This window comes from Alligator mississippiensis, chromosome 11 (assembly GCF_030867095.1).
Source record: "Alligator mississippiensis isolate rAllMis1 chromosome 11, rAllMis1, whole genome shotgun sequence".
Classification (NCBI taxonomy): domain Eukaryota; kingdom Metazoa; phylum Chordata; order Crocodylia; family Alligatoridae; genus Alligator; species Alligator mississippiensis.
The window spans coordinates 53,822,935-53,849,149 of NC_081834.1; the positions used below are offsets into that span (position 1 = coordinate 53,822,935).

General features: G+C 50.9%; 1 protein-coding gene across 6 annotated transcripts; it reads right to left on the minus strand.

Moving 5' to 3' along the window:
- Window positions 1-785: 785 nt before the first annotated feature.
- TRIM39 (tripartite motif containing 39) lies at window positions 786-25,948 on the minus strand. 6 transcript variants are annotated; one of them, XM_014600619.3, is made up of 9 exons: window positions 25,042-25,564; window positions 21,047-21,139; window positions 19,965-20,098; window positions 18,305-18,723; window positions 14,197-14,292; window positions 13,368-13,598; window positions 8,447-8,469; window positions 7,771-7,886; window positions 786-6,427 (listed from the first exon to the last, which is right to left on the minus strand). In XM_014600619.3, exons 4-9 carry the CDS (start codon window positions 18,716-18,718, stop codon window positions 5,880-5,882), a joined length of 1,428 nt encoding a protein of 475 aa, XP_014456105.1. In that variant the 5' UTR covers window positions 18,719-18,723; window positions 19,965-20,098; window positions 21,047-21,139; window positions 25,042-25,564; the 3' UTR covers window positions 786-5,879. The 6 variants fall into 6 exon arrangements, with proteins under 6 accessions (XP_014456105.1, XP_019334330.1, XP_019334329.1 ...); XM_019478785.2 differs by lacking the exons at window positions 19,965-20,098; window positions 25,042-25,564 and adding an exon at window positions 25,856-25,948; XM_019478784.2 differs by lacking the exons at window positions 19,965-20,098; window positions 25,042-25,564 and adding an exon at window positions 25,638-25,759.
- Window positions 25,949-26,215: the final 267 nt, after the last annotated feature.

A 26,215-nucleotide genomic window follows, 5' to 3' on the forward strand; every position in this document is an offset into this window, starting at 1 on the left:
GAGCTGATGTGTGAGATCCCAGAGGAAAAAAAACAAGTGCTGAGGAATGGGGAAGTGGGGCACGTACAGGCTAGGGATCCTGGACAGGTTAGTGACCAGGCGCTGAAATCACACTAACACGCAGACCCAAGAACACATCCCAGATACAGCAGCAGCCTGGAAGCCAACGTTCTTGGAAGTGGTGGAGGTTTCAGAGCTACGTGTTTGTACTGGCTCAGAACACCAGTGGGAAGCTTTCAATGAGTTCAAAACATAGGAACGTGAGGGCAGGCGTGTGCCACTGCCTTGCCCAAAACAGGTTAGAGCCTGGGAACTGGGTATTTGTCTGGGAACCACTGAGCTAAGGGCAAAGCTCAGCTTCCATGTAGAGGGGACTTGAACTGCAAGCTAGCCAGATACATACCAGTGCATTTACCACTTGGCTTGACTGCATGATTAGGCATTTCTCTCTTTCTTCCTGCCCCCACCACCTCACCATTTTGCGAGAACTGCCCCATTTCCCAAACTTGCTGCAGTGAAATCAGTAATTTCTAATAAAAATAAAGGGAAGAAGAATTCCTGACCCATTTTATCCAACACCCCACTCCCACCTCTGGGAGGAGGGGGAGGTGGAACAAGGCAACCTTATTTCTAGGCCTCTTGCTAAAACCAAGTAAACTCCCACACCCCTCCGGCAACTGGGGAAGGGAACTCTGAATCTCTAGATTCTAGCTCCTGCTTTAAGCAGTACATCCCAACCTTCCCTGCTCCACGTATGGCGAGGAAGAGCTGTGCACACAAGGGTGTCTAAGAAATAAGTTTATTGATGATAGCTGTAGGACATTATATGATACAAGCCACAGAGACAGGTTCCAACGCAAACAGCTAGGAACAAGAGCAGTGCAGACATTAACCCTCACATTTTGGAAGGGAGAGCTCCTTCCTAGCACATGCAGTGGCCCCCATGGGGCATAGACTTCTGCTCAACATCTGGAGGTGTCCTACTTCAGGGGGCTGAAGCTACACAGCCCATCACAGCCTCACCCCATGCACCCAGCTGTGGCTGCCCATATAGGACCTGATTGCTGCTGGTGAGGAAGGTGATGGGAATGTAGTAGCCTCCAGATGGGACACATTTTGACTTTAGATAGCTGAAGCTAGAGCCAGTGGCCCTGGAAGGGAAAGAGTCTATATCCCATTCCCTGCTGCCACAAGCCAGGAAAGTCCCTCACCCAGCCTAGGCTCTCTAGTTGCTGTTTTTTCCTGGAAGAGGCATGTTCAAGGAGAATTCAATGCTCTAAGCTTGAGTCTCTGGTTTGCTTGCTACACACACCTCTCTCACCTATGAACAGGGACCACTTATCCTCCCCACTCCTTGAAGGAACAGAAGATACAAACACAGGCACCCTGGCTGTTGTAAAAATCCCCTTTCCTGAAATGATACCTGGTCTATCAACACTGAAAGGAGTTGCCATGTCCCACTCTAGAGGTGGCTGCATTTCAGCCCTCAGTGGGCAAGTACTCTGCAGTGCTGCTGTTAACTCTGCTGTACTAGTGATGGCTGCCTTCACCTCTCCTGCTGCATGTTCTTTAGATCAGCATTTCTCAACCAGTGGGTTGCGACCCAAAAATGGACTGCAAGAATATCTGAAAGGGTCATGAGGAAGTCCCAGAAAAAAACTGTGGAAGTGCAGGTTTCCCCTGAAGGCTGGCAGCTTTCTAGCCTGCAAGTGGATGCATGGAACAATTGGAGGCAGTGGGCGCACGTGCATCTGCACACACAGATGCATGGCCGGCATACAGCGAGGCCAAATCATGGGAGCAGCCCCACCCACTGGATGCAGCTAAGTGTAAAGGGAGCAGGGGATGGAAGTCCAGGGGACTGTCTGGAGAACTGGGGGAGGGCAGGGGTGTACATGCATGCGCGCACATATGTGCCAGCCAGGCATGGCACTGCGGTCCTTCGCGGTGGGGAGCAGTATGACTAGGCTAGCAGCAAGGGGCTGCTGCCATGCAGAGGCCCGCACTCACTGCTGGTGGGGATGGGATGGGATGGGGGCAGTACTCACTGCTCACCCTCTGGCCCAAGCAGGACAGAGGAAGCTGGGGGTGCAGGTCAGGACAAACCATCGATCTTCGCAAATGGGTCCTGGTACAAAAAAGGTTGAGAACCACTGCTTTAGATGAAGGACGGTTTTCTGTAGAGTGCCTGGAGGGCAGACGGTCCTGGTTTAAGAGGTGGTACCACCTAGCAGACATGACTCCCTGGAATTCCCAACACCTGAATTCTATTCCCAGCTCTGTCTATGCCATGTTGAGTGACTCCTGGCTTGTTCTCTTTCCCTGATTGCTCTCTCACCCTTTTATCTTGTCTATTGATATTGGAAGCAGTTGGGGCACAGACTGTTACAGGAGCAGCACGTTGAATCTGGCCTCGATCTCTACTCTAGCTACTACCGGAAAATGAACTTTACCTAACATCTGGCTTGGAGCCCAGTAACTGGCATATGGATTAGAATCTATGTTTTAGCAACCCTGATACCAGCTGTGTAGATCAGGAGTGGAGAGGTGCAATCTCAAGTCCCTAGTGAAGATGACTCCAGGATGAACATGAGTCGTCAATGTGATGAAGTAGATGGCAAAGCCAATCGCACCTTGTTGTGCATCCATAGGTGCTTCACAAACAGGTCCAGGGAGGTGATTCTCCCTCCAGCTGTGGCCTGAAGTCCAGTTCTGGATGCCGCAGTTCAAGTGGGATGCGGACAACCTGGAGAGGGTCCAAAGAGCCACTCCTCTGATTGGAGGCCTGCAGGGAAGGCCCTACGAGGACAGGCTAAGGAACCTTAACCTCTTCAACCTCTCCAAGAGAAGGCTGAGAGGGGACCTTGTGGCAGCGTACAAATTAATCAGGGGAAAGCAACATGAATTAGGCGATGATCTGTTTACCAGGACATCCTCTGGAACAACAAGGAACAATGGCCATAAACTACTGGAGTGTAGGTTTAGACTGGACATTAGAAAAAAGGTCTTCAGTCAGGGTTGCCAGGATCTGGAAGGGGCTTCCAAGGGAGGTGGTGCTCGCCCCATCCTTGGGGGTCTTCAAGCGGAGACTGGACAGGCACCTGGCTGGGAGCACATGATCCCAGGTTTGGTGACCCTTTTCTTGCCTGCCAGGGGCAGGGGGTCAGACTAAATGGCCCATTGAGGTCCCTTCCGACCCTAGAATCTATGATTAAATCACACTGCCAAACTACGTGTTCGCTGCAAGAGCTGCTTTTGCCATATGCGTTTCATTACAAAGCAAAGTTCAGCCAGTTACAGCTACACTTCCGCTAGGAATGCTTTGCTGGTATTCCCATGTTGATGAAGTGGTTCAAGTATAGATACAAAAGGCTAGATCCTGGCCCCTTATTAGGCAGCTAAGCATTCTCACATATTTCTGTGACTTAGGCATAAAGTTAAGTTAAAGGCACATAACAGAAGTAGGTGCATTAATTCAGTTTTAGGGTTAGGTAGGATTGCGTTTAAAGGTGCCCGGTGGGTTGAATAGCATCTGATGCATGGTTTTTACTGAAAGAATAGCTGTTTTGGGTCACCATCTGCTACTGGTAACCTGCTCTTGAAGAAAAGAGCAAAATCATCTGGTCTGGAGTGGACTGGGTAGAGCGCTGGCCAAACACTAACTAGATTCCCAAACTTCACATGACCAGGGGTTCAGCTTTCTGGCCCTATCCGGTGGGCTGGGATTGGGCCCAGAAGGCACTTTTATCCTAAGCTTGCCCCCCTCTCCCCTTGGGGTGTGGTGGATAACAAAAGCCAGCTCCCATGGGTGGGGTGTGGCTGAGGGAGCTGAACCATCTCTCAAAACCTCTGCCTGCACCCCTATGTTGGGAGAGAGGGAGAAGCCTCCCAGCTCCAAGCATATCTGACTTATTTTCTTGTCTGGCGAGATGGACTGCCACCCCCAGCTCTTCTGTCACCTCAGATACTGGACTCTGTTGCAGGCCTGTGTTTTAACTCTAACTCTGGTCTTCTGGTAACTCCACTCTGGGTCTGATAAGAGGCAAACTTCCCCAGTACAACACTTGAGTGCATAGATGCTAATAATCAAGAATCAGCTGTGACAGTGGAATGGGGTAGGGGACTTACTGGGGACACAGCTGTGAAGAGTTGGGAAGGATTGGGTTCAGGGTCTGCACGGCCACTTACTCTTGGGTTCACCGATTAAACAGGGGGCCTGAATCCAACAGAGTTACGGGGTACTCCCCATACGCTCAAATTGTCTGTTCCCTGTGGGTGGTCCTTTCCCCACCATTGCATGAACTTGTGGAGACAGCATCTGTGCTGTTCCTGCATTGTTTTATTTTCATCCCATGGTCCCCTCTCCTCTTTAAAAAGCTCCAGAGGAAGAGTGTTACATAAGCATCCCAGAGCTCCTGGTAGTTTCCATAACCCAGAGAATTGCAAACAGCTTCAAATGGGAGAAGAAAGCTCTCAAGGCTCCCATTGTCCTACCCAATCCCACAGTTCCCTTGGGACTACCCCATAATTCCTCCATGAGAGAAATGCTGCCCAGGGAAAATGAGGGGTTGCTAGAAAGTCCTTCAAGGTTCCACAATGCACTGCTTTCTCCTCCTCCAATAAGGCCACCCTGGCTAAAAGGGACAAGATGGGACATCCGATCTTCCACTACCAGGGTTAAGTCCCTCACAGATTATGCTGCTAGGGATAATACTAGTGGGGAGGAATGGCACCAAACAAGGCCTCTTACAGACAACACAGGATTATAATGGGCTTCCATATCTCTGCCTATAACCATAAAAATTGCTAGTGTCCATTACTGCCAGGGACTGCATAGCAACTGAGATCACTGGAAGGCAAAGCAAGCACTTGCAAACTTTGTTGAAGAGGAAAAAGGTGTCAAGAACAGTGTAAGAATGCACAGAAAAATGTAGTAAAAAATAGTATGAGAGTATGGGTGTATGTAGAACACCTAATATTTTGGCTCCTGTTTCCATCTGGATCTCATAAAAATTGTGTTGCATTAGAACAGCTCTGGGTAAGTCCTTTCCAAGTCTGCCACCTCTTTCTTGTGTTCTGGACAGAAAGAGTCTTTTGGACCCTGAGGGCCACAACCTATTCCCCACCTGGAGGCAGGACCACCTAGTGGTTGTACCAAACTGAAGAGAGACAGGACTCTTGGTTCTGTTCTCAGGTCTGGCAGGGAGGTGTGGCAGAAGACTAGATGGTTAATCTTTGTGGTCTGCCAGCACTGCTGCAGGGATAATGGGTCTCAATGGATAATCAAGAGGAGGAAAAGGAGAGTCTGGAGTTTCTTTTTTCCTCAGTGTCCCAGACAGCTTGTGCAGGATATAATCCCTGGCTCTGCTCACACCTGGCCCAGAGGAAGCCCAAAATTGATCTATCCCATGTGTTTGGGCCAAGACTTCCTGTCATCTCAGAACAGCCCACCTGGGGAGGAGGGTCTAGAGTGGGAGAACTGTGGGATTTCACCCTCCCTCCCCCTGCCCCATATATTATTTATAGGACAAAAGGGAGTCTGTGATCCATTCTGGCTCCTTACCAGCATTCCCCAGTCCATGGTAACCTGCAGGGCCTCTTGGAAGGCAGTCAGCACTATACCCCCATCCAAGGCCCAGTGAATGGGAGAAACAAGATCCAAACTCTCAGGGTGATTGCCAATCCATGGAGGGCCACAGCAACCCAAGGCTCCTAGTTTGCAAGGTTGGGCTCAATATGCATCTCCACCACATCTGATGGGGTGGAGGAAGGGGTGGCATGATTCCCCCTCCACAAGTCCATATAGACTGATACAACCCACACCCTGCCGTTGGTAGTCCAGCAAGCTGATGTGCCTGCCCCAGGAGCCCTACGTCCCATCACTCCCAGTCTGTGGGAGACCGGATGATGAGGGGAGCTGCATTCTTGCGCCCCGCACGGATGCCTGGATAGAAGAGGGGCCAGATCTTCTCAGTGAAAGTGTCAGTGAAGGTGTAGATGTGGGAGCGGTCAGTGACATTGTAAAAGGAGACCTTCCCAGCCTCATAGTCCAGGAAAACGCCGATCCGCTTTGGCTTGACACGTAGGTACAGTGGGGTAAAGGGGGTGGTGGTGGCTGCATACTTGTCCCCATTCCACAGCCGCACACGCCAATAGCCTGTCTCTGGCAGGGGCGTCAGCTCACCCTTGCGGCTCACCGAGTCTTTGCACACACCCAGAGCCCAGTGGGTTTTGTCACCCACCTCCACCTCCCAGTAGTGACGGCCTGAGGTGAAGCCTTCAGCTGCCAGGACGCAGGGGTAGATGGTAAAGCGCCGTGGGGTGTCAGGTAGGTCCCGCAATCGGGTATCCACAAACTTGACGCTCTTTCGGTCTTCTGAGAGTACCAGGTTGGGGTGGGCTGTTTCAGGGTCAAGTGTCACATCCCCTAAAGTGCAAGGGAAGAAGCCAGGCAGTCAGGTTCCAGAAGGGTAACTGTGCTTTGGGAAGAAGCTGTTTTTGCCCTCTGTCCTCGCTCGCTCCACTATCACCCCCAGTGTCAATCCTATACCCCTAAGTCCTCCGCTTCAATCCACCTACCATCCATCCAGCTCTGTTGCCCCTTCCCAGCCTTGCACCCAACAGTCCATGCTTAGCTACACTGTCCCCATGCCAAGAAACCTTTAATTTCCCTCTCCAAGTGGAGTCACCTCTGGATCTTTCCCCACGCAACCAACTCAGAACTGCTTCCCAGCACACCTGTTGGCACAGTCATAACAGTCTCTGGCTCTTTAACTGATTCTGAAGCCACATGAGTAACCAGAGGTAGCAGGGAGGGCATCAGACTGCTCAAACATTCTGATGCAATATAAGAAATCAGGGAGCTATATTAATATTTCAGAGTAGAACCTGTAAGGGGTGAGAGACTGGAATACATGAGAAGAGGCAAAAGACAGCAACACCAAATGTGTGAGACACATGGGACACATGATGAACCCAAGGGGGAGAAGAGGGTGCAAATCCCTATACAAAGCCAGACAAAGATGAGGCCTGTGGACCACACTCACTAGCTAAGATGACCTGACCTGCAATCCCCCAGAGAAGCCTGGCTAGACTATCTTCAGAACTACACAAGACTTATGCACAACTTCTGTTGTGTCTAAGTTGTGTGCTGCTGATGTGTTTTATTTTGCGGTGTCTTAGCTTAGGCAAAGCTTTTCTGCTGTTTTGTTGCACACTTGAAATTGCAAATTGCTGCACTCAAGTGCTCTCTTCAGAGAATGGACTATTTTTGTTCAAGCATTCATGAATTCACTGCCACTACCTAAAGCCTAATATTAAAGTCTGGTAACACACTTCCAGCCCCCTAAACCTCCAGCCCCTCCCAAAGCACCGCCTTTCCCTAAAGTCCATAAGCAAAATACTCAGGACAGTAACATCTTTCTATCACCATCCATCAGGACAGTCTTTCCTCTACAAAGACCTTCTACCTCCTCCAGTAGCCTGCACACTTGAAAAATCTTTTCTCCTCCCAATGACATCCTATCCATGCACCCAAACCTTTTGTCTTGCTTTATGAGACTCAGAGCACCCCTCACTAGCCCTTTCAGTCTCCCACCAAACATCACTGAAACCACAAAGAGGAGTAATAAATGAGTAGTGTCCATTGCCATAGCTCCAAGCAACTGAGACCCTTTCCTCAGGATGAAGGACACTTCCAGTACTGTGATGGAAAGGGGTAGGAAGGGCAGGGGATCTCCATCTCCCAGTGGTCTCTGTGCCCCAACTCACCGATCAATCTCTTAATGATCTTCCGGAGAGCGAAGTACTGCCGGGGGAAGCTGCAGAAGTTCTTCTCCAGCTCGATGGGGACTGAAGCCAGCTCCATGGTTTGGACCAATTCACACCTACCAGGGTTCACATGAGGTGGACATGCTTAGCTCTACGTCAGACACGGGGACACCTCCTGGGAGGTGAAGGTGTACAGAAGAACAACCCTGGTCTGTGCTTCAACCCCACTGTCATGGGATATTTAAAAAACAAACAACCCAGGCCTCCCTTGCAAGCCTCCACCCACCACAAGGAATGAGGGTTTCCCCAGGCTTAGGAAGGGTGAAACTGTAGCAGAAAAAGGGAAGTAGGTGCAGCAAAACAAGTAGAAAAGAAACCAAGGAGTCCTGACTGATTCCTCCTTGGCCCCTTGCTCTGGGCCTTACTGCCCTCCAGAACTCTGGATGGCAACCAGGAATCCTGGCTCCCAGTTGTATTGCTATAACCGTAACACCACTCTATTCCCATATTCTGGCTGTGCTGCTGGTCCTCCTCTGTAGCACCAGCCTGGTCTCAAACTATACGGATATGAGGGGCATCAGTTTTCCCTCCCACACTGAACATAGGGGACTGGGATGCATTTGCATTCTCCTGCTGCATTGCTGGGCTAAGCAAAAGAGGGAAATGAAGCCCTTACCTTTCCAGGGTGCTCTTTATGTCCTGTAGAGAGACAAAAAGCAATTGGTTAAAAATTCAGCAAGTGTTTCAACAGCCTTGATCCATCATCCCCTCCAATCTGTTTCCTGGGCCCTACCTGGGGCAAGGTCATCCCTTCCAGTTTATTCTTTAGGTCTTTGCCCTGTCCAAAAGATGGAAACATCCTTCTCAAGTTCCATCTTGTCCATTGCCAGGACTGAAGACTACCCCCCCACTTACAGCCAGGAAGCTTCAAGCAGTCTTAAACTGAGATTCCTCTACCAGCTGGCCTTTCTAGCCTTTTCCTTGCCAAAATGGACACAGCCTATCTTGAGCTGGGGCCACCTTGCTGCATCACTTGCTATGCAGCAATGAAAGATCATAGTATGACAGGGCTCAAAGGGTACAAGTCATTTGGTTCAAACCCCTGGCTCCATGGGAGCAAGAGGGCTACTCCTCAGTCATCCCAGTCCAATACTTATCCAGACACCTCTCATCAGCCTCCAGTGAAAAACATTTCCCTGAGGTCCCTGGGCAGTTCATTCCAAAGTCCTGGTTTTCTAACAGCAAGGAACTTTTTCATGCTATAATGCAAAACCACTGTTTCATGTCCTGCCTTCTGCAGCAAGGGGGAAAACCATCTACAAAGCCCTACAAAGTAGGACTTTCACCAGCATAGCCAAAGCAGCTAAACCCTGAGCTGAAGGGCAAGAAGTTGAGACAGACACCTGGCAGCTCATCTACGCTGCACCATCCAGTAGCGCCACCACTTGCTCAAACTGTAGAACTGTTTGTGCCAGCACTGGCCAAACCGTAGAACTGAGACCCTACTAAGCAGCTGCCTCACAGCAGGTCTGAGCATTCAGCCCAGAGTGGACCTAGCGCCCCTTCAGCCTCAGGCAAACTTTTCTACACATGCTTCTACCTCTCTGAGATGGCTACTTTGTCTCATAACTAAGGTTTGGTCCCCACAGAGCAGATGGGATGTGTGCTTCGGTTGAGGTCCCAGACACAGCATGGAGGCAATGCAAACATGCTCCAAATCAGTGGTTTTCCAGCTTCCTAATCATGAAACCTTTCACACCATTTCTGCCGCAGAACCTCTGCCACTATCCTAACAGTCAACGTGGAGCCAGGGAACCCAGCTCAGTAATGGCGGCACACTGCCTCATGGCCTACTCCACCAGTATCCCAACCTCTTTGGCAAACTATAGCAGAACCCCAGGGTTCTGTGGAACAGTTTGAAAACCACTGCTCTAAATCACAGGTTTATATATTCATAGAAACATGGGGATGGAAGGGATCTAAACAGACCTTTTAGTCCAGGCCCTGCTCTGACACAGGATCTTTTTAAAGGAAGCCCCTGGAACTCCAGTCAAGTTATACCCGAGTATCCAAGTTTGTATCCCTAAGAAACAAGCTTGGAGTGGACAAAGGAAGTCTTTTTGGGAAGACGCCTTAGGGGAAGGGTGGAGATTTGGCAGGCCTCAGTGGATGGTTCTAAACAGATTGGAGGGGAGAGAGGTGGAGGGAAGAGATGGCCTCTACCTCTCTCCCCTGGGGAGGAGGCTCTTCTCAGCCAGATTGGCTGACCTGCTCCACCAGGCTTTAAACTAAGCCCACCGAGGGGTGGGGAGGCCACTGCTGGCCCGCTGAGCAACCCTTGCAAAGCCAGTAGGCCAAGGCACTTAAGGGAGCCCACCCCTGCCCCAGCCCTGGTACAATCTGTGGGCTAGGCAAGGACCCCAAGGGGACACTTGCCTGTCTGTACACATACGCCAGGAGCTTGGGGAATAAGCAGGAACCTGTCCTCCTGCTTAACACAAACAATTATGACGTCATAGGAATAACGGATACCTGGTGGGACTCCACCCATGACTGGACCATGGGTATAGACAGCTATACCCTGTACAGGAGAGATTGAGTAGATAAAAGGGGTGGGGGTGTAGCTCTCCATGTTAAGGAAAGCTACGCGTCCCTGCAACCCGATGTTTGCAACCAGCGCAGACAACTGGAGACCCTCTGGTTTAAAATCCGTGGGGACCACGGCACAGGGGACACAACGGTGGGAGTCAACTACAGACCTCCCTCCCAAAGTAAGAGCTTGACCAGGAGTTCGCCGGGGAACTGGCTGAGGCCGCATGCTCCAGGACCATGGATGTCATGGGAGACTTCAACTATCCAGACATCTCGTGGGAGGATCACTCAGCAAAATCTGAGCGGTCGCAAAGCTTCCTCTCGTGCATGGATGACCTCTACCTGACTCAAGAAGTCTACGGGCCAACAAGAGGCAAAGCGCTGCTCAACCTGTTACTGGCTACTGGGGATGACGTAATCGGCGACATAGTGATCGATGGGAAGCTGGGTGACAGCGACCACGAGCTGATCACCTTCACCATCCGCCGAAAAGCTGGCAAGTCAGTCAGCAACACGGAAGTCCTTGACTTCAGGAAAGCTGACTTTGACAAGCTCAGGAGGCTTGTCAATGAGGCCCTAAGGGACCACGGCTCCAGGGGGAGGGGAGTTCAGGAAGAGTGGTTGCTCCTCAAGGGAGTGATCCTCAATGCACAAGCCAACTCTATTCCATCTCGGAGGAAAGGCAGCAAGAGGGCACAGCAGCCCCCCTGGCTCTCCAGTGACCTAGCAGACCTCCTGAGGCTAAAAAGAGAGGCCTACAAAGGATGGAGGACGGGATTCACCTCCAAGGAGGAATACTCTGCACTGGTCCGGTCCTGCAGGGAGCATACCAGGAAAGCCAAGGCTGCAACTGAACTCCAACTAGCTTTGAGCATCAAGGACAATAAAAAGTCCTTTTTTCAGGTATGTGGGGAGCTGGAGGAAAAGCAGGGGCAACGTTGGACCCCTGCTGAACCAGATGGGACAACTGGCAACTGACGCCCAGGAAAAAGCCAACCTATTAAATGGGCACTTTGCATTGGTCTTTCATCAGTCCCATGGGACGCCCATGCCCACTACCGACAGGGAGGTCCGGGCGAGGGAAATCCCCTGCCCTCCATCAATGCTGACCTCATGAAGGAACACCTTGAGAGGCTGGATACCTTCAAGTCAGCTGACCCTGACAATCTACACCCCAGGGTACTCAAGGAGCTGGCGAGCATCATAGCGCAGCCCCTGGCACAGATCTTCGAGAACTCCTGGCGCTCTGGTGAAGTGCCCGAAGACTGGAAGAAGGCCAGTGTGTTGCCTGTCTTCAAGAAAGGAGGAAAGTGGATCCGGCAAACTACAGGCCCATCAGCCTGACCTCTATCCCGGTGAAGGTCTTAGGAAAGTTTATTAAAAGAGGTCATCCTTAATGGACTGGCCGATCCCAACATCCTAGCCGGGGATAGCCAGCATGGGTTTGTTGCGGGTAGGTCTTGCCTGACCAATCTTATCTCTTTCTACGACCAGGTGACCTATCACCTGGACAAGGGAGAAGAGATTGATGTCATGTATCTTGACTTCAAAAAAGTCTTCGATCTGGTATCCCATGATCACCTCTTGGCGAAACTGGCCAATTGTGGCCTTGGGTCCTCCACGATCCACTGGCTGGAAAATTGGCTCCGTGGTCGGACCCAGAGGGTAGTAATTGACGGAAGTCAATCGTTGTGGTGCCCTGTGACCAGTGGGGTCCCACAAAGCTCTGTCCTTGGACCCACATTGTTCAACATCTTCATTAATGATGTGGACACTGGAGTCAGAAGCAGACTGGCCAAGTTTGCCGATGACACCAAACTTTGGGGCAAAGCATCCACACCTGAAGACAGGAGGGCGATCCAGGCTGACCTGGACAGGCTCAGCAAGTGGGCGGATGAGAACCTGATGGTGTTTAACACTGAAAAATGCAAGGTTCTTCACCTTGGGAGGAAAAACCTGCAGCATCCTTATAGGCTCGGCAGTGCTACGCTGGCTAGTACTACGGAAGAAAGAGACTTGGGGGTCATCATTGACCACAAGATGAACATGAGCCTTCAATGTGATGCTGCAGCTAGTAAAGCAACCAAAACGCTGGCTTGCATCCATAGATGCTTCTCAAGCAAATCCTGGGATGTCATTCTCCCCTTGTACTCGGCTTTGGTGAGGCCACAGCTGGAGTACTGCGTCCAGTTTTGGGCTCCACGATTCAAAAAGGATGTGGAGAAGCTTGAGAGAGTCCAGAGAAGAGCCATGCGCACGATCAGAGGTCAGGGAAGCAGACCCTATGACGACAGGCTGAGAGCTATGGGGCTCTTTAGCCTGGAAAAGCGCAGGCTCAGGGGTGATCTGATGGCCACCTATAAGTTTATCAGGGTGCCCATCAGTATCTGGAGGGATGTTTGTTCACCAGAGCGCCCCAAGGGATGACGAGGTTGAACGGTTATAAATTACTGCAGGACAGTTTCAGGCTGGACATAAGGAAGAATTTCTTTACTGTCCAAGCCCCCAAGGTCTGGAATAGCCCACCATTGGAGGTGGTTCAAGCACCTACATTGAACACCTTCAAGAAAAAATTAGATGCTTATCTTGATGGGATCCTATGACCTCAGCTGACTTCCTGCCTTCGGGTGGGGGGCTGGATTTGATGATCTTCCGAGGTCCCTTCAGCCCTAATGTCTATGAAATCTATGAAATCCTTATTCACATGGAGATGTCCAATGAAACATCTCTGCACCCACCCACCATGTCTAGATGGGTGAGAAAGTGCTTTAGATAAGAGCTCTGGGGATCAGATGGGAGGCTGGGCTACCTCCCACAACCAGCACCTCCCATGGCAGGGATGGAAGGGGCTGAGGAACAACTGGGAATGGGTTGGGAGGAAGTTCTGGAGACAGAAGTCCCTGAGCAGCTATCCTGCAGAAGCCCTGCATACAGCTGGGACTCTCTATGTAAGAAACTTAAGGGTTGTGAAACAGGATGTGATCTTCTGTGGCATCAAGCCTCACCTTGAGCATCTCTATGCCTGATTGCAGGCACTTCTCCTCAATTTCAGTGATGAGGCGGTTGAGGGAGAGGCGCTGGTCCGACAGTTGGGCCACGTTGTCTTTCAGCTTCTGCAGGATCTCCTTCTCCTCCTCCTCCAGGTGCCGCAACAGGACCTGCTGCTCCTCCTCCAGGAATTGGTGCAGCTCCTCGAACTCACTGATGATGAGTTGACGTCGGTTCTCCACCCTCCTCTGCAAGGAGGGAAGAGACAACAGGGAATAAGGGAGGGACCACTGTGGAGTCAGCAATGATAAAGCCCTGCTGGGCAACAAACTACGGAGCAAGGAAGGGGTAGGGGGAGGGCTGGGAAGGAACATCAATGTTTACCCCAAGCTAGTGGCAGAGGAACAAAGAACCAACCACAATGGGACTTTGGGAGCCCCAGCATGTAGACACTAAAGGTTAGTGGTCAGAGTTTTAGATTAGAGCAGAGATCTATCAAGAACACAGTATCAGGATTTCCATTTTGCCTCAAAGATGGCCCAGCTCGCCACACTAGAACGAGCATTGACTTCAAGGGGAGGGTGCCCCTTATTGAAGCACTGCCTCCTTTTGTGTTCCACTAGGGAACTGTGGTCAGTGCTCTGAGAGGGTGGTCCCCATGCACATCTTCCTGCAGCGTACAGCACCCCAGGGCTCCAGCACTTGTGTCAGAACTGTCTGCAAGAGGAAGCACCCCCTGCACACCCCTCACCCAGCTGAGATCCTACTCAACCCCTTTCAGCCTCTCACAGAGGGATCTGTGAACTCTAGCAAGTGACCCAGCAAGACTGAGTCCATGCCACCTGCCTTCAGCTCCCCAGGCTTCTTCTCCTCCCGGGATTTGCAGTTAGCAATGTCCTGCAGCTTCCGCTCTAGTGGCTCCAGACACTGCTGCAGCTTCTCCTAGGAGAGAAAAAGAGAAAAAATGAATAAGCAGCACAATTCGGGGCACAGTATCTTAGCAGAGACAGTGGAGAACAGCAGAATGGGTTTTTCCAACATAGCCCAGACAAAAAATGGCTTTGTCAGATGAGAGCTGCAACCAGCAATTTACCAGTCAAGGACTATTATCCTGTCACACTTCTAGCAGGTGGAGCTGTGCCAGCAAAAGTTGGCAGTGGAGACTACGTGGGAACATAGGACTGGAAGACACCTCCTGGCCCAGGTTGTTGCCCATGTCCTATAATCCCTGAATGGATCAAGCTTCATCTTAAGAGCAGTTACGAGTTTTGTTCGCATTTGTTTGGGAAGGTGGCATAGACCCTCACTGCTCAGAGCAAATGTTGAGCCACTGCCAGGAGGCACAAAGACCTTAGGGAATTCAGTCCCACATGGGCTGCCATAGCTCTCACTGAACCACTGGATCTTTTCCTAGAACTAGAGATAAAATCCAAGTGACCAGAGCTAGAGATAAACTCCAACCTTGCTCCAACTACAACACCTCACTCTTCAGCTTGTGCAGGACCCAAAAGTCCTGACTCTCAGCCCCATCCTGATCCAGTCCAATATATTCTACCCCTAAACCCAGAGCTAGAAACAGGAAGTCCCGATTCCCAGGTGACCCACCAACTTCCCAGTGGCCTCTGCTTTGGGAAAGCCACCTGCCCCCCCACCCCCCGCCATCAATCCTCCTGTGAATAATGCTTTCCCTGCCTTGTGGACTATCTCCTACAGGCGCTTGCAGAGACACACTGCACCCTTCCCACAAGTATATGGGCTGACATGTATCCAGGCTATGACCTCCTATGGCCAGCCCCTCCAAGCACAGCCCCTTTGGGTCTCCTACAAAATTCTCCTCCACCCAGGAATTGTTCAAGACATGTGGATGCCAAAGGAAGGATTGAAAAGAAACCTGATCAATCCTAGGAAAAGAATGAATGGGAGAGGAACTAAAAGGAACAATACAAGGCAGGTCAGAGACGTGACTAAATTTCGAGCAGAGAAACCCATGGGAGGAGTGGGCTAGCTTGATACAACAGAAGCACACTAGAATGGAGTTGGAAGGTACAAATCAGGACAGAAGGCTGTAGGGCTTTTTCCATAGGACAGTTTCTAGCACTAGAATCACCATGGGGCTTTGGGAATGCACTTCCCCAAGGGCAATTAAGTAGACTACATGGGAATTAAGAAGCCACCTCTGTTGATGCAGGAAGATCTCAGGCAATAGACTCAAGAGAACTAGATAGGACACTAGACAGCAGCTATGAAGACCAAGGATCTAGTTCATTCCTTTGCCATGGGCTTGAAACACAGCTTTGGGATAACTCACTTCCCTGAGCTGTACAACATGGGTCACGCTAACAACTTCCTTTATAAAGCTCCAGAGGAAGAGTGCTATGTGAGCACTGGGAATTGCTAGTATTAGTGTGGCATGGTATTAGTTTGGCACCACCACCAGTGGTGCTTAGCCTACAGCTAACACAAGGGTGTCTTTACATAGGGCATTTACAGATGTGTTTATAGCCAAGCTTGCTGTATGGTCCCTGCCCTGTCACTCAATGACATCACCAGCAATGCCTCCTGGGGAGGCAGCCCAGAGCTCCTCAACAGTCTCTAAACCCCAGAGAATAGCAAACAGTTTCAAATGGGAGAAGAAAACTATCAAGGCTCCCACTGTCCTGCCCAATCCCACAGTTCCTTTGGGACTACCCCATAATTCCTCCATGAGAGCAATACTGCCCAGGGAAAATGAGAGATTCCTAGAAAGTCCTTCAAGGTTCCACAATGCATTGCTTTCTCTTCCTCCAATAAAGCCACCCTGGCTAAAAGGGACAAGATAGGACATCAGATCTTCCACTACCAGGCCCAAGGCCCTCACAGAATATGCTGTCAGGGGTACTACTAGTGGGGAGGAACGGCACCAAGCAAGGCCTCTTACAGACAACACAGGATTATAATGGACTTCCATATCTCTGCCTATAACCACACAAATTGCTCATGTCCATTATTGCCAGGGACTGCATAGCAACTAAGCTCATTGGAAAGCTAAAGCAAGCACTTGAAAACTTTGTTGAAGCAGAAAGAGGTGTCAAGAACAGCGTAAGAATGCACAGAAAAAAAGTGTAATAAAAAAAAAAATATGTGAGTATAGGTGTGTATGTAGAATACCTAATAATAAAATGAATTATAAAAAGACCCTATAAGCAGCCAATCAGTATAGTAATAGCAAGAGGAGGAATAATTTATATGCAAGTAGTAGGTAACCATCTGACTGTCCTGGATCCTCCTCCAACCTCCAGACCTTCCATCCCCCACTTTAGACCACTGAGACAGAATTCAAAGGCTAGACCAAGTCTAGACATTTGGTACCTTGACAGCTGTAGTTATAAACACATCTGAGAATTGAACCTGGATCCCCCACATGACGCACACAGATTCTACCACTGAATCACAACCGTGGGTCAATATGCAAGTAAAAGAAGGTATTAAAAAAAAAGTTTCAGAACAGCAAGGCTAGGGACAGAAGTTACTTCTAAACCAGTTTAAATGGTCAGAAACTAGTTTAAACTTGTAGTAGAACAGAAGTTCAGTGCACATAAACCAGTTTCAAATGGCTGAAACTGGTTTAAGATAAACCTGGCTGAATGTAGTATCAGACTTAAATGATTTGGGTCAAACTGGTTTATTCAACTTCTGTCCCAGACCCCTTCCTGGTTTAAGTTAAATTGCAGGGCTCCCACATCCCAGCATGCTTCCCAGCCCTAGGCTGTGCTGTGCTGCCTGCTCCAGCAAAGAAGGGTAGGGGGGGACAGGGGCAGAGAGTGGGGTTAAACCCACCTTTCCCCCTAGTGCAGAGCTGCCCTGCCCTGCCCTGCTAAACTTACTGAAAATTACTGCCGGCTGCGACTGTGGACTACAAATCCCACAGGGACCTGGAAACAGGAAAAGGAAGTGATGAGCACCGTGGAGAGCCCTTCTGCTGTGATTCTGGACTGCAAATCCCAGGTACCTTGGGGGCAGCAGGAAGAGGAAGCAAACACACAGCCCTTGCTGGCTACAGGCATGCTCTAGCGCCCCCCAGCTTCTGGCCTGAGCCACTGCAGGCATGTGGCTGTGTCTCCTGAATAAGAAGTAAATTTGCGTCCAGTTGTTTCTCCGTTTAATCTCTGCAGCCTAAACTAACCTGCAAAGACTGAAATAAATTCAGCCTCTGGCTTTCTGACTGTCTGTACTTAGCCCAGGTCACTGGACTATCGAACTGTCAGACGCTCAGGGGTGTAGTTTAGCAGTCCCAGCAAGAACCCAGGCCCAGGTGTCTGATTAACAGAAGAGAAAACAAAGCTCACTTACAAGGCAGCTAGTACATTTCTTAGCATAAAAGCGCGTGCAGTATCTGCTAAATAAACCTACATTAATGGAGTGGAAACTCCTACGTCTCAAGCAATCTCCCTCAACAACCCATGGGTTCCCCAATCCAAGACCTGGTGAACACACCAGAATAACTACTAGGGAAAACCAGCCCTAGGACATGGAACAAGGCAGGCCTCTGAGGGTGATTCTTCCCAGTGTAGAAGTCATGTGGTACCTCAAAATCCAGGTTATAAAAGCTGGGTCACAGCACCCTTGACAAGCAGTTAGTGGCTATACTACAATGGGCAGACTGATTCCCAGAAAGTCTCCATTTAAAAAAATATGAAGCTTTCCATATCTTAAGCGGAGCCTTTCTAGGAATCAGGAGTCCACCCTTACTCTCCTCAGACTGTGTGCAGCCATCATAAGGAAAGATACTGATGGAGAGCAGTGGCTCACATGGCTTGGGCTGACTGAGGGCAAACTTCAAGATAGTGGCTTCACTTGGATGAGAACCTCCACTTTGCACCATAACAAATGCTGTGTGGCCTCCCTTTTGGGGAAAGTCCCTTTCGTAACCTTGTGGACCTGTCTCTTTTTCACCCTCCACCAAATCAAGTCCCACCTTGTACTCCAGGGAGGCATCATCCAGGGGTACCACGGTGTGGGAGCGGTGGTCGTGGGAAATCTCACAGACTAGGCAGACAGCCTCCTGATCCTCCTTGCAGAAGAGGTTGAGCACCTCATTATGCTTCTCACACAGACTCTCATCCCGCACCTTGCGCTTGGTGGCCTGCAACTGCTTGGCGATCTCCACCATGTTCCCCAACTGTCGGTTGGGCTTCAAGGTGCGGTGGCGGAAAGTCTTGCGGCAGACAGGACAGGGGAAATCTCGGTTCAGCTCCTCCCACCAACGGGTGATGCAGGCCCTGCAGAAGTTGTGGCCACAGTCTATGATGACTGGATCTTTCAAGTACTCCAGGCACACGGAGCAGCTCGCCTCCACCTGCAAGTTCTCCAGAGGATTGGTGGTAGCCATGACTCCTGTGAGACAGTGGAGAATTGCTACATGGGAATGGACTACAAAGCTCTGCCTCTTAGCAGAGGCACTGGCTAGTGTAGAGAAAGAAAAATTAGACCCTGGGGACTATCCCCTCCAGGAAGCACTTGCTCTGAACCAGCAGCAGACTAGAGGGGCTGACCAGGTCAGAAAATGATGCACAGCCTTTCTGCATTAGTTTCCCCATCTGTGAAACATGGGCACTAGTGCTCCCCTGCCTCACAGTGGAAGTGATAAGATAAATACATTCACAATTGTTAAACTGTCATATGCTACAGCAATGCAGGGCAGGTAAACGTAGGAGTAGGCGCCTATTGAAATCAGGGAACTTGCCTCCTGACTTTGCAGCCTAAGCACGCAGTGGGGCCTGGCAAGTCTCCCCTCCCCGTGCCTGACTGGCTGCAAGACCTGGGAAGCCCCATCCCTCCCCAGAGATTGACAGATAGCCATCTGTCAATCTTTATAAAGGGGTGGGACTTCCAGGGCCAGATGGCCATCTGTCAATCTCTGAGGAGGGATGGGACTTCCTGGGCCCCTTAGCCATAGGTGTGGGATGCCCAGCACACTCCACTCCGATAATTACTGCCCCCAGATGTCAGGGCTTCCCACTGTTTTCTGTTTGCAACACCCCCCACCTGAACACACACTTTTTTATTTTCCCCACCTGCTGGCCGTTTTTGTGCTTTTTCAGGGGGGCCAATTTTGGTAGGTCCCTATTTATAAGATACAGGTCTCCCCACCTCTGGACCTGAGTCCCTCTCAAAACCTGGACAGCCCAATGAGTGAAAGATGGCATGAGATGCCTGCGTTATGCAGAAAACTTTTACATCACAAGGTTCTTGAAATTGCATGACATGAGGATACTCTTAGGTGTCAAACATGTCCTCAGCCCTGAAGGCCACCCTAGAACTGGCTGGAATTAGATTCTCTGCTCCTTCCTTCTGCCCCCAATCCTAGACAGCTATTTCAACAGTGAAAAAGGAAACACATGGGGGATGCATTGCTTCTTCTGGCATAAAAAAGACCAGAAAGGATTAAACAATTAAAAAAAAGAAATCAATTTCTCCATTTTCAAATAGATTAACAGCTCTTCCTTACAGAGGTCGTATGTAGATACATCATTTCAAAACTCTGACATGGTCAAATGTTACAAGAAATGGGGCCAGAGAAGTTTTGAAAGATTCTGTAATCTCAAGTACATCTACCACTTTTCACCATTTCTTACCATTTTTTTATATTTCATGCAACATCCTCTTTAATCTTCTGAGAGGCTGAATAGAAACCCTGACTCCTCCCTTATCAATACAATTCCCTTTATCACATTCCCCTGTGCTTCATCTCCTTACTTGACTCCAACACCTGCCAAACAAATGGGAGAAAAATCTTTCTTTGCTACAGATTCAAAATCCTACCCTCTACCCTTAGATTTGGGAAATGCTGCCCTAATTTTGGAAAGCTGAGCCTCACCCCAGGAAAAGTTAAACCCACACAGTCCCTTCTATCCTGATATAGGGTAGTAAGTGGCCTGTGCCCAAAAACATTCACTCAGTGTGTCCACATGCAGGGCCTCACAATTTGAACCTTCCTCTCCTTCCTTGTTTACCATTTGTCAAAACATTAACAACTTAGTTTCCATCCTAGCATCTGAATTAGCTCCCACTAGAAGGAACTGTGGCTCCCACTAGGACCTGAACATGCCATAGCTCTCAGAGCTATTGCTTCCGGCTCTGAGGACTCAGACCTGCTCTACATAACAGAGAAGCCTCCTCTGCCATCTCTCCACTGTGCCTGACGACTGACTCCCTATGCCTGAAGAAGGGTCCCGAAAGCTTGCTAAGAACTTTTTTCCAACTAGTCGGTCAGTTGGTCTAATAAAAGATATTACATCTACTCAAAGAACCTTGCCTGCCCATCTCTCCACTAGGCAGACAAGATTTTTTGGGTAAATCCGATATCTTTTATTAAACCAACTAAAATAGTTGGAAACATTCTTCATTGCAAGCTTTAGGGTACAAATACCCTCCATATCTCCACTAAAAGGCTCTCTACTGTGCTAGCAAGAACAAAAAGGCAACTGTAAGGCTTAAGTCAGACACTTCATGGATTTTTTTCAAGGTTTTCTATGTAAATATGTCTCTAGTATTCATTTCACAGCAGAAGAATGCCTGCAGCTCCTTAGCCAGTACTTTGTATTCCCTTTGTTAGGGGTCCTTATGGAATGATGCAGTTCACATTTAACTGATGAGTCATTAAACTAGTGGAGGATTAATGGGGCCACAGGTAAATGGGAAAGAATGGAGAACTCACCTTCCGAGTGCTGGGGAAACTAACAGGTCTCTGATGCTTCCTAACAGCCAAGATGATTCTCTGAGACTACCTTAGCATCAATAGATATGCATCCTACAGGGGGAAAAGTTAAAGAAAAATAAAAACAAGTGGGTGATAGAAACGGTGCAAATAAAATAGGTTTTCAGCTATTTTATTGCCAAGGGAGGCCCGCACCAGATACTTCAGATGGAGATAAGCGATGGTGGATGACCTTGAAATAACTGGTGCAGGCAGAAGTGCAGCTCCCAGCTGCAACTCAGAATAATTTCTGCAAAGTGTTCAGCATTACAAGGTTACCTGGGACCAAGCAGAAGTTCACTGTTGATTCCAGGGGGAGGGGAATCTAGCTGCAGGCTAGGAGCCTGCAACCAGATCCCATAGCAAAGGCCAGGGCTCTCTGCTAGTGCTCACTGTTTTCAGACTGGGAGGGAGCTCATTCCTGGGGCTCCCCAGTCCTTGCTGGAGGGTGGGGTGGGGTGGGTGAATTGGAGCCCCCCCCCCCCCCCCCCTCCAATACACCCACCCCTCCCAAAGCAGTGGGGGGGAGGGAGGGTGTTGAAAAGACCCCAGACTGAACTCCAGCATTTCCTCTAAACTGCGCAGCATCCAGGCCATACAGGCACGCCTGGCAGCACGGCATGAGTGTGCCTGTACATGCCACACAGCTTAGAGGGAACACTGCTGAACTTCCTCTGCTACCTTTCCCCCCTGCCATTCTGAAAACAGCAACAGGCTGGCAGCTCAGCAGAGCAAGTTACAAAAGATGCTACATTTTGAAATGTCTTTATCTGATACCTCATGCAATGAGAGAGAGAGAGAAGCCATTAATGCCTCTTAGCATAGCCATGCCCCAGGTAAACAAACCCACCCAGTTGAACAAGCCCATGGCCTGAATAATGCATCTTCTACAATTGCCTTCTACAATAAGATGATGGAAAGGAAAGGCCCTGGAAAGGAGACCATGGTCATAGTACTGGATGCAGGACAATGGACTTAAGCCATCAGTCTGTAAGGTCTGAGATATGCTGCAAGACAAAAGCTTAGCCATGAAACTAAAGCCAGTTGTCTGTTTTTATCCTTGGGTTCTCTCACAGCTAGGAATAGAGGAGAGACATCTTAACAGAGGAACTGAGAGCCAGGACTCCTGGGTCAATAAACAAGCATAAGCCTCTCCTCCCAACTCTCATTTTCCAGCTGTAAAATGGGAATAATACACACTTACACAAAATCTAGTGTCATCTGCCTTCCAACATCCAAGTCAGATGACTAGATCCCCAAGTGAGATGACTGAAATCCAGAATTTTTTTTGATCACCTGAAATCCAGTTGTTGGGGGGGGGGGGGAGGGGGGGGGGAGGGGTTTGGAAGGGGTGGCAGAGTCTTCTGCTTCTAAATCCTCCATCCAAATCCAGCCCAGGCATGTACTATATCATAACTCTCAGGGACACTTCTCCCAGTCCCACTGTTACAAGTTTGCCAGTGAGTAAAAATCAAATAGGCTGCTTGCAGACATTAAAAAAGACAAACCAAAAAACAGGGCATTACTTTAAACTCTGTATACTCCCACACTGAGCACAGCACATTATCAGAAGAGGTGCTGCACGAGCTGGATCTGGCTTGCCCAAAGTCTGTATATTTTGGGCACCCCCCCCCCCATGTCTGTCAGCAGCCATAGAGATCAGCTTCACAACACAGAGATGTAGTTGCCTCTGGCATGAGCAGGGTGGGGATACCCATCTTACCAGAACATAGCAAGGAGAGCTTGCTAGGGACAGGAAGGTTAAGTGGTTCAACTATCATTATTAGGGGTGCACCAATGGAAATTTTTTGAGCCGATATCAACAGCCATCTTTGAACAAGTCATATCGGTCGATACAGATCCGATTACCAAAATGTAGCCGTGCAGCTTGGAGAGCAGTGTCTGGCTGGTAAGTCTGTTGCGTGTGAAGAGGCATTGGGGGGAGGCGGGGGGGGGGCAGGCAGATCATTGCCCCCACAGTGAGGGTGGGAGTGGAGCTGGGACAGGTCATGCACAGCCAGGGTGGGGCACAGGATGAAGCCATGAGCAGCTTGTCCGGGGGGTAGCTCCTGGAACTGCACGCACCCTATGAGGGCATGGCGGGGGGTAGTGGTGCCCCCAGATCTGCATGGGGCAAAGGTGAGCTACCATTGTGGGCTGGGAGTGGTGCAAAGCTCTTCCTGGAAGAGTCCTGGGCTACACTGTGCTCAGGGCTGGCAGCAGTGGTGCTGGGAGGGTAGCTATGGGGGGGCTGCAGTCACCCCTAAGTTTGCGATAGTCCCCAGTTCCAGCACCACTGGCGCCTGCCCCAAGCACAGCCCGGCCCAACCCCCCTGCTGGGAACAGCCTGGTGCCACCCCTGGCCCCAGCCCTCAGCAGCAGCCTGCCCTTGCCCCCCACAGATGTCGGGGCACATGCCCCCAACGCCCTCCTGGGTTGTGTGCAACAGGAGCTGCCCTTCCCAGAGGAGTCACTCTCTGTCCCTTGCCCTAGCCACACTCCTTCCCTCACCCCAGGGATCTTGATTTCCCCCACCCCTCTTCCCTCACAACAGACTTACTAGCTCGATTTGGCTGCTCTCCAAACTGCCAGGCTGTGCTCCTGGCTGCCTGCATGCTGCACTGTGGCTGTGCGCATACACAGGGCATTTATTTGCTACCTTATCAGCCACATCAGGCAAAAAAACCAACTGCCAATACAGTCAATTTTCCTTATATCGGTGCCGATCCGCTATGGGACCAATGTATCAGTGCACCTCTAATAATTATATTTATACCATTAATGCATTACAGTTAACATTTAACATTTTTTGACACATGGTTTGTGTTTGCTAGGGTGGAGTTAAATGAATTATGTTTTCAAATTACATTGGCCGAGTACTTGCATGATTTATTGGTACTAGAGCACGAGTCCCTCAGCCCAATGTGTCCATCCTGCTGTACCAGCGTTGTATGACCTTCAACCCAACCCACAGGCATGTGTTATTAGTTAAATGGTTAACCAATATAGTCAGAAGAGTCTAAACAGCTAATTTTTAAAGTGATATTTACATCCCTAGAGCTTGCCCAGCACTGAAGCGCAGCTGTCTCTGAGGCAGGATGCAGCGCTCAGCCATTGCAGAGCAACACTGAATGTTAAAGGTGGAAAGTGAATGAGATCAAAACTGTGCAGGTGACGGGGAGAAGTTCACTGTTTTTTAAGTTGTACATGTTGCTTGGCTCTGACAGTCTGGCTTTGCACGTGGAAATCAAAGCAGCTTCAAGTAAGAAAGCCTGACATGCTGCAAGACGCTTGTTGATCTGTAAGGGGGTGACTCTGAAGCACTTGTCTGAGCAAAGCAGAACCTCCAGGGACCTGAGGTGGGGGGCGGGGCTGAAAAATTAGAAGGGGAAGAATAAGGAAGCCAGTGTCATCTCTCAGCGCAGCTTTGGGCTCCTCTACAATTGCCTGCAGCGTCCAAGCAAGACGATTCCCCCATCTGTCTCGACTCTGCCCAGTCCCCCTACGAAGCACCGAACACCCTGCATTACCCATCTTTCAGACAAGGGCAAGGATGGAAGGAAGTGAGGGGGACCGCACACGTCCCCAAACTGCAGCGGGGGAGAGCAGGAAACTGTGAGGCCCACCACAAACATCTATGCCCCTTAGAAGGGGGGACACAGAGCACAGCCGCCGACTGCTGGAGACGAACATGCTGCAGAGGGGAGTGAGACGGAGGGTGGCAGGGTCACAACCAGCACCCCGCAGCGGCCGCGGGCACTGCCCGGAGCCGTGGGGAGGAGACAGGCTGGGACGAGGGTCACAGGCAGCAGCAGGGACAGCGCGGCAGCGCTGGGACCGGGGGGGGGGGGGAGGGCCCACCGCGTCCCGCGTCCCAGGGGCGACTTTTGCCCCGGGCACCGCGCCCGCCCCCTTGGGCGGGGCACGGGACAGGGGCTCACCGGCCGCGCACTCACCTGCGGCCGCGCGAGCCCCAGCCCCGGCCCGGCCCGGCCCGGCCCGCCCGCTCCTCCCTGCACGGACGCCGAGCCTGGGCCCAGCGCCGGAAGTGACGGACTGGCTCGGGGCCCGGAAGCCTCCGCTACGTTGCCGGAAGTGCGTTTCCTCCGCTGCAGCCAGGAGACGCGGGCCAAAGCAGGAGGCGCGGGAGGATCATAGCGGCTCCCACGCGCGGGCCGCGGCCGCAGCGACCAGGGTAAAGCAGGCGGGAGACGAGGCGCGATGACCAGGCCGCGGCCAGTCCCCAGCCGGAAGTGTGCCTTTTCCGACCGGAAATAAGCCTTCCCCGACCGGAACTCAGTCCTCTCTCCTCCCCGCCTGTCAAAGGCCCCTCAGTAGAATATACCAAACGCACCGGCTGCGCCCCGAGCCGTCCTGGAAGGTACCACACGCCGCCGCCCCGACCCAACTACGACACCAGGTGCACACACGCCGGGCCTGCGTCCCCCACCCTCCTCCATGCCTGGGCTGTACGGAATACACTGATTTCCCGCACGTACCCCCAGCATCGCGGGCCGTACCATCGCGCCCCGCCCCTCTTAGTGATCCGTACCATTCATTCCTTCGACCCCCTCTTTCGGGCCGTACCACATGCGCGGGCCCCGCCCACCTGCTGGAGAGGACCAAATCCCATCGCCTCTCTGTGGACCGTACCAAAATGAGCAACCTCCCATCCAGACTTGAAGCCACCCCGCCCCCTTTCCCTTGTGGAACCGCCCAAATCACGGGTCCCGCCCCCCCCGCTCCTAAAGGCATCCACGTGGAACGTACCAAGTACAGCGAGCGCCTCGGCCCCTCCTGGGACGGACCAAGTTAGCGCCCGGGGGACGCGGCGGCGGCCCGCAACGGGGACTTTGCAGTATCATCCCGGGCAGCCGTCATCCCCCCGCCCCCTTTTGGAGCGTACCAAGATGAGCCCCGCCCCCCACGATGTTGTACGTGCTGGGGGGTAATTGACGCCTCAACAAGGGGGGAGGGGATGTCCCCAAAAGGGGCGGGGGATGCAGTACCTGGGGTGGTGTCCGCATTGGGGGCGGGGGGATGCAGTGCCTTTTGCCCTCTTTCCTGCAAAAAAAAATCCCTCTGGAAAAAAAGAGAGGGAGGCGTGGGCTGGGGGGTTCTGCTGTAATT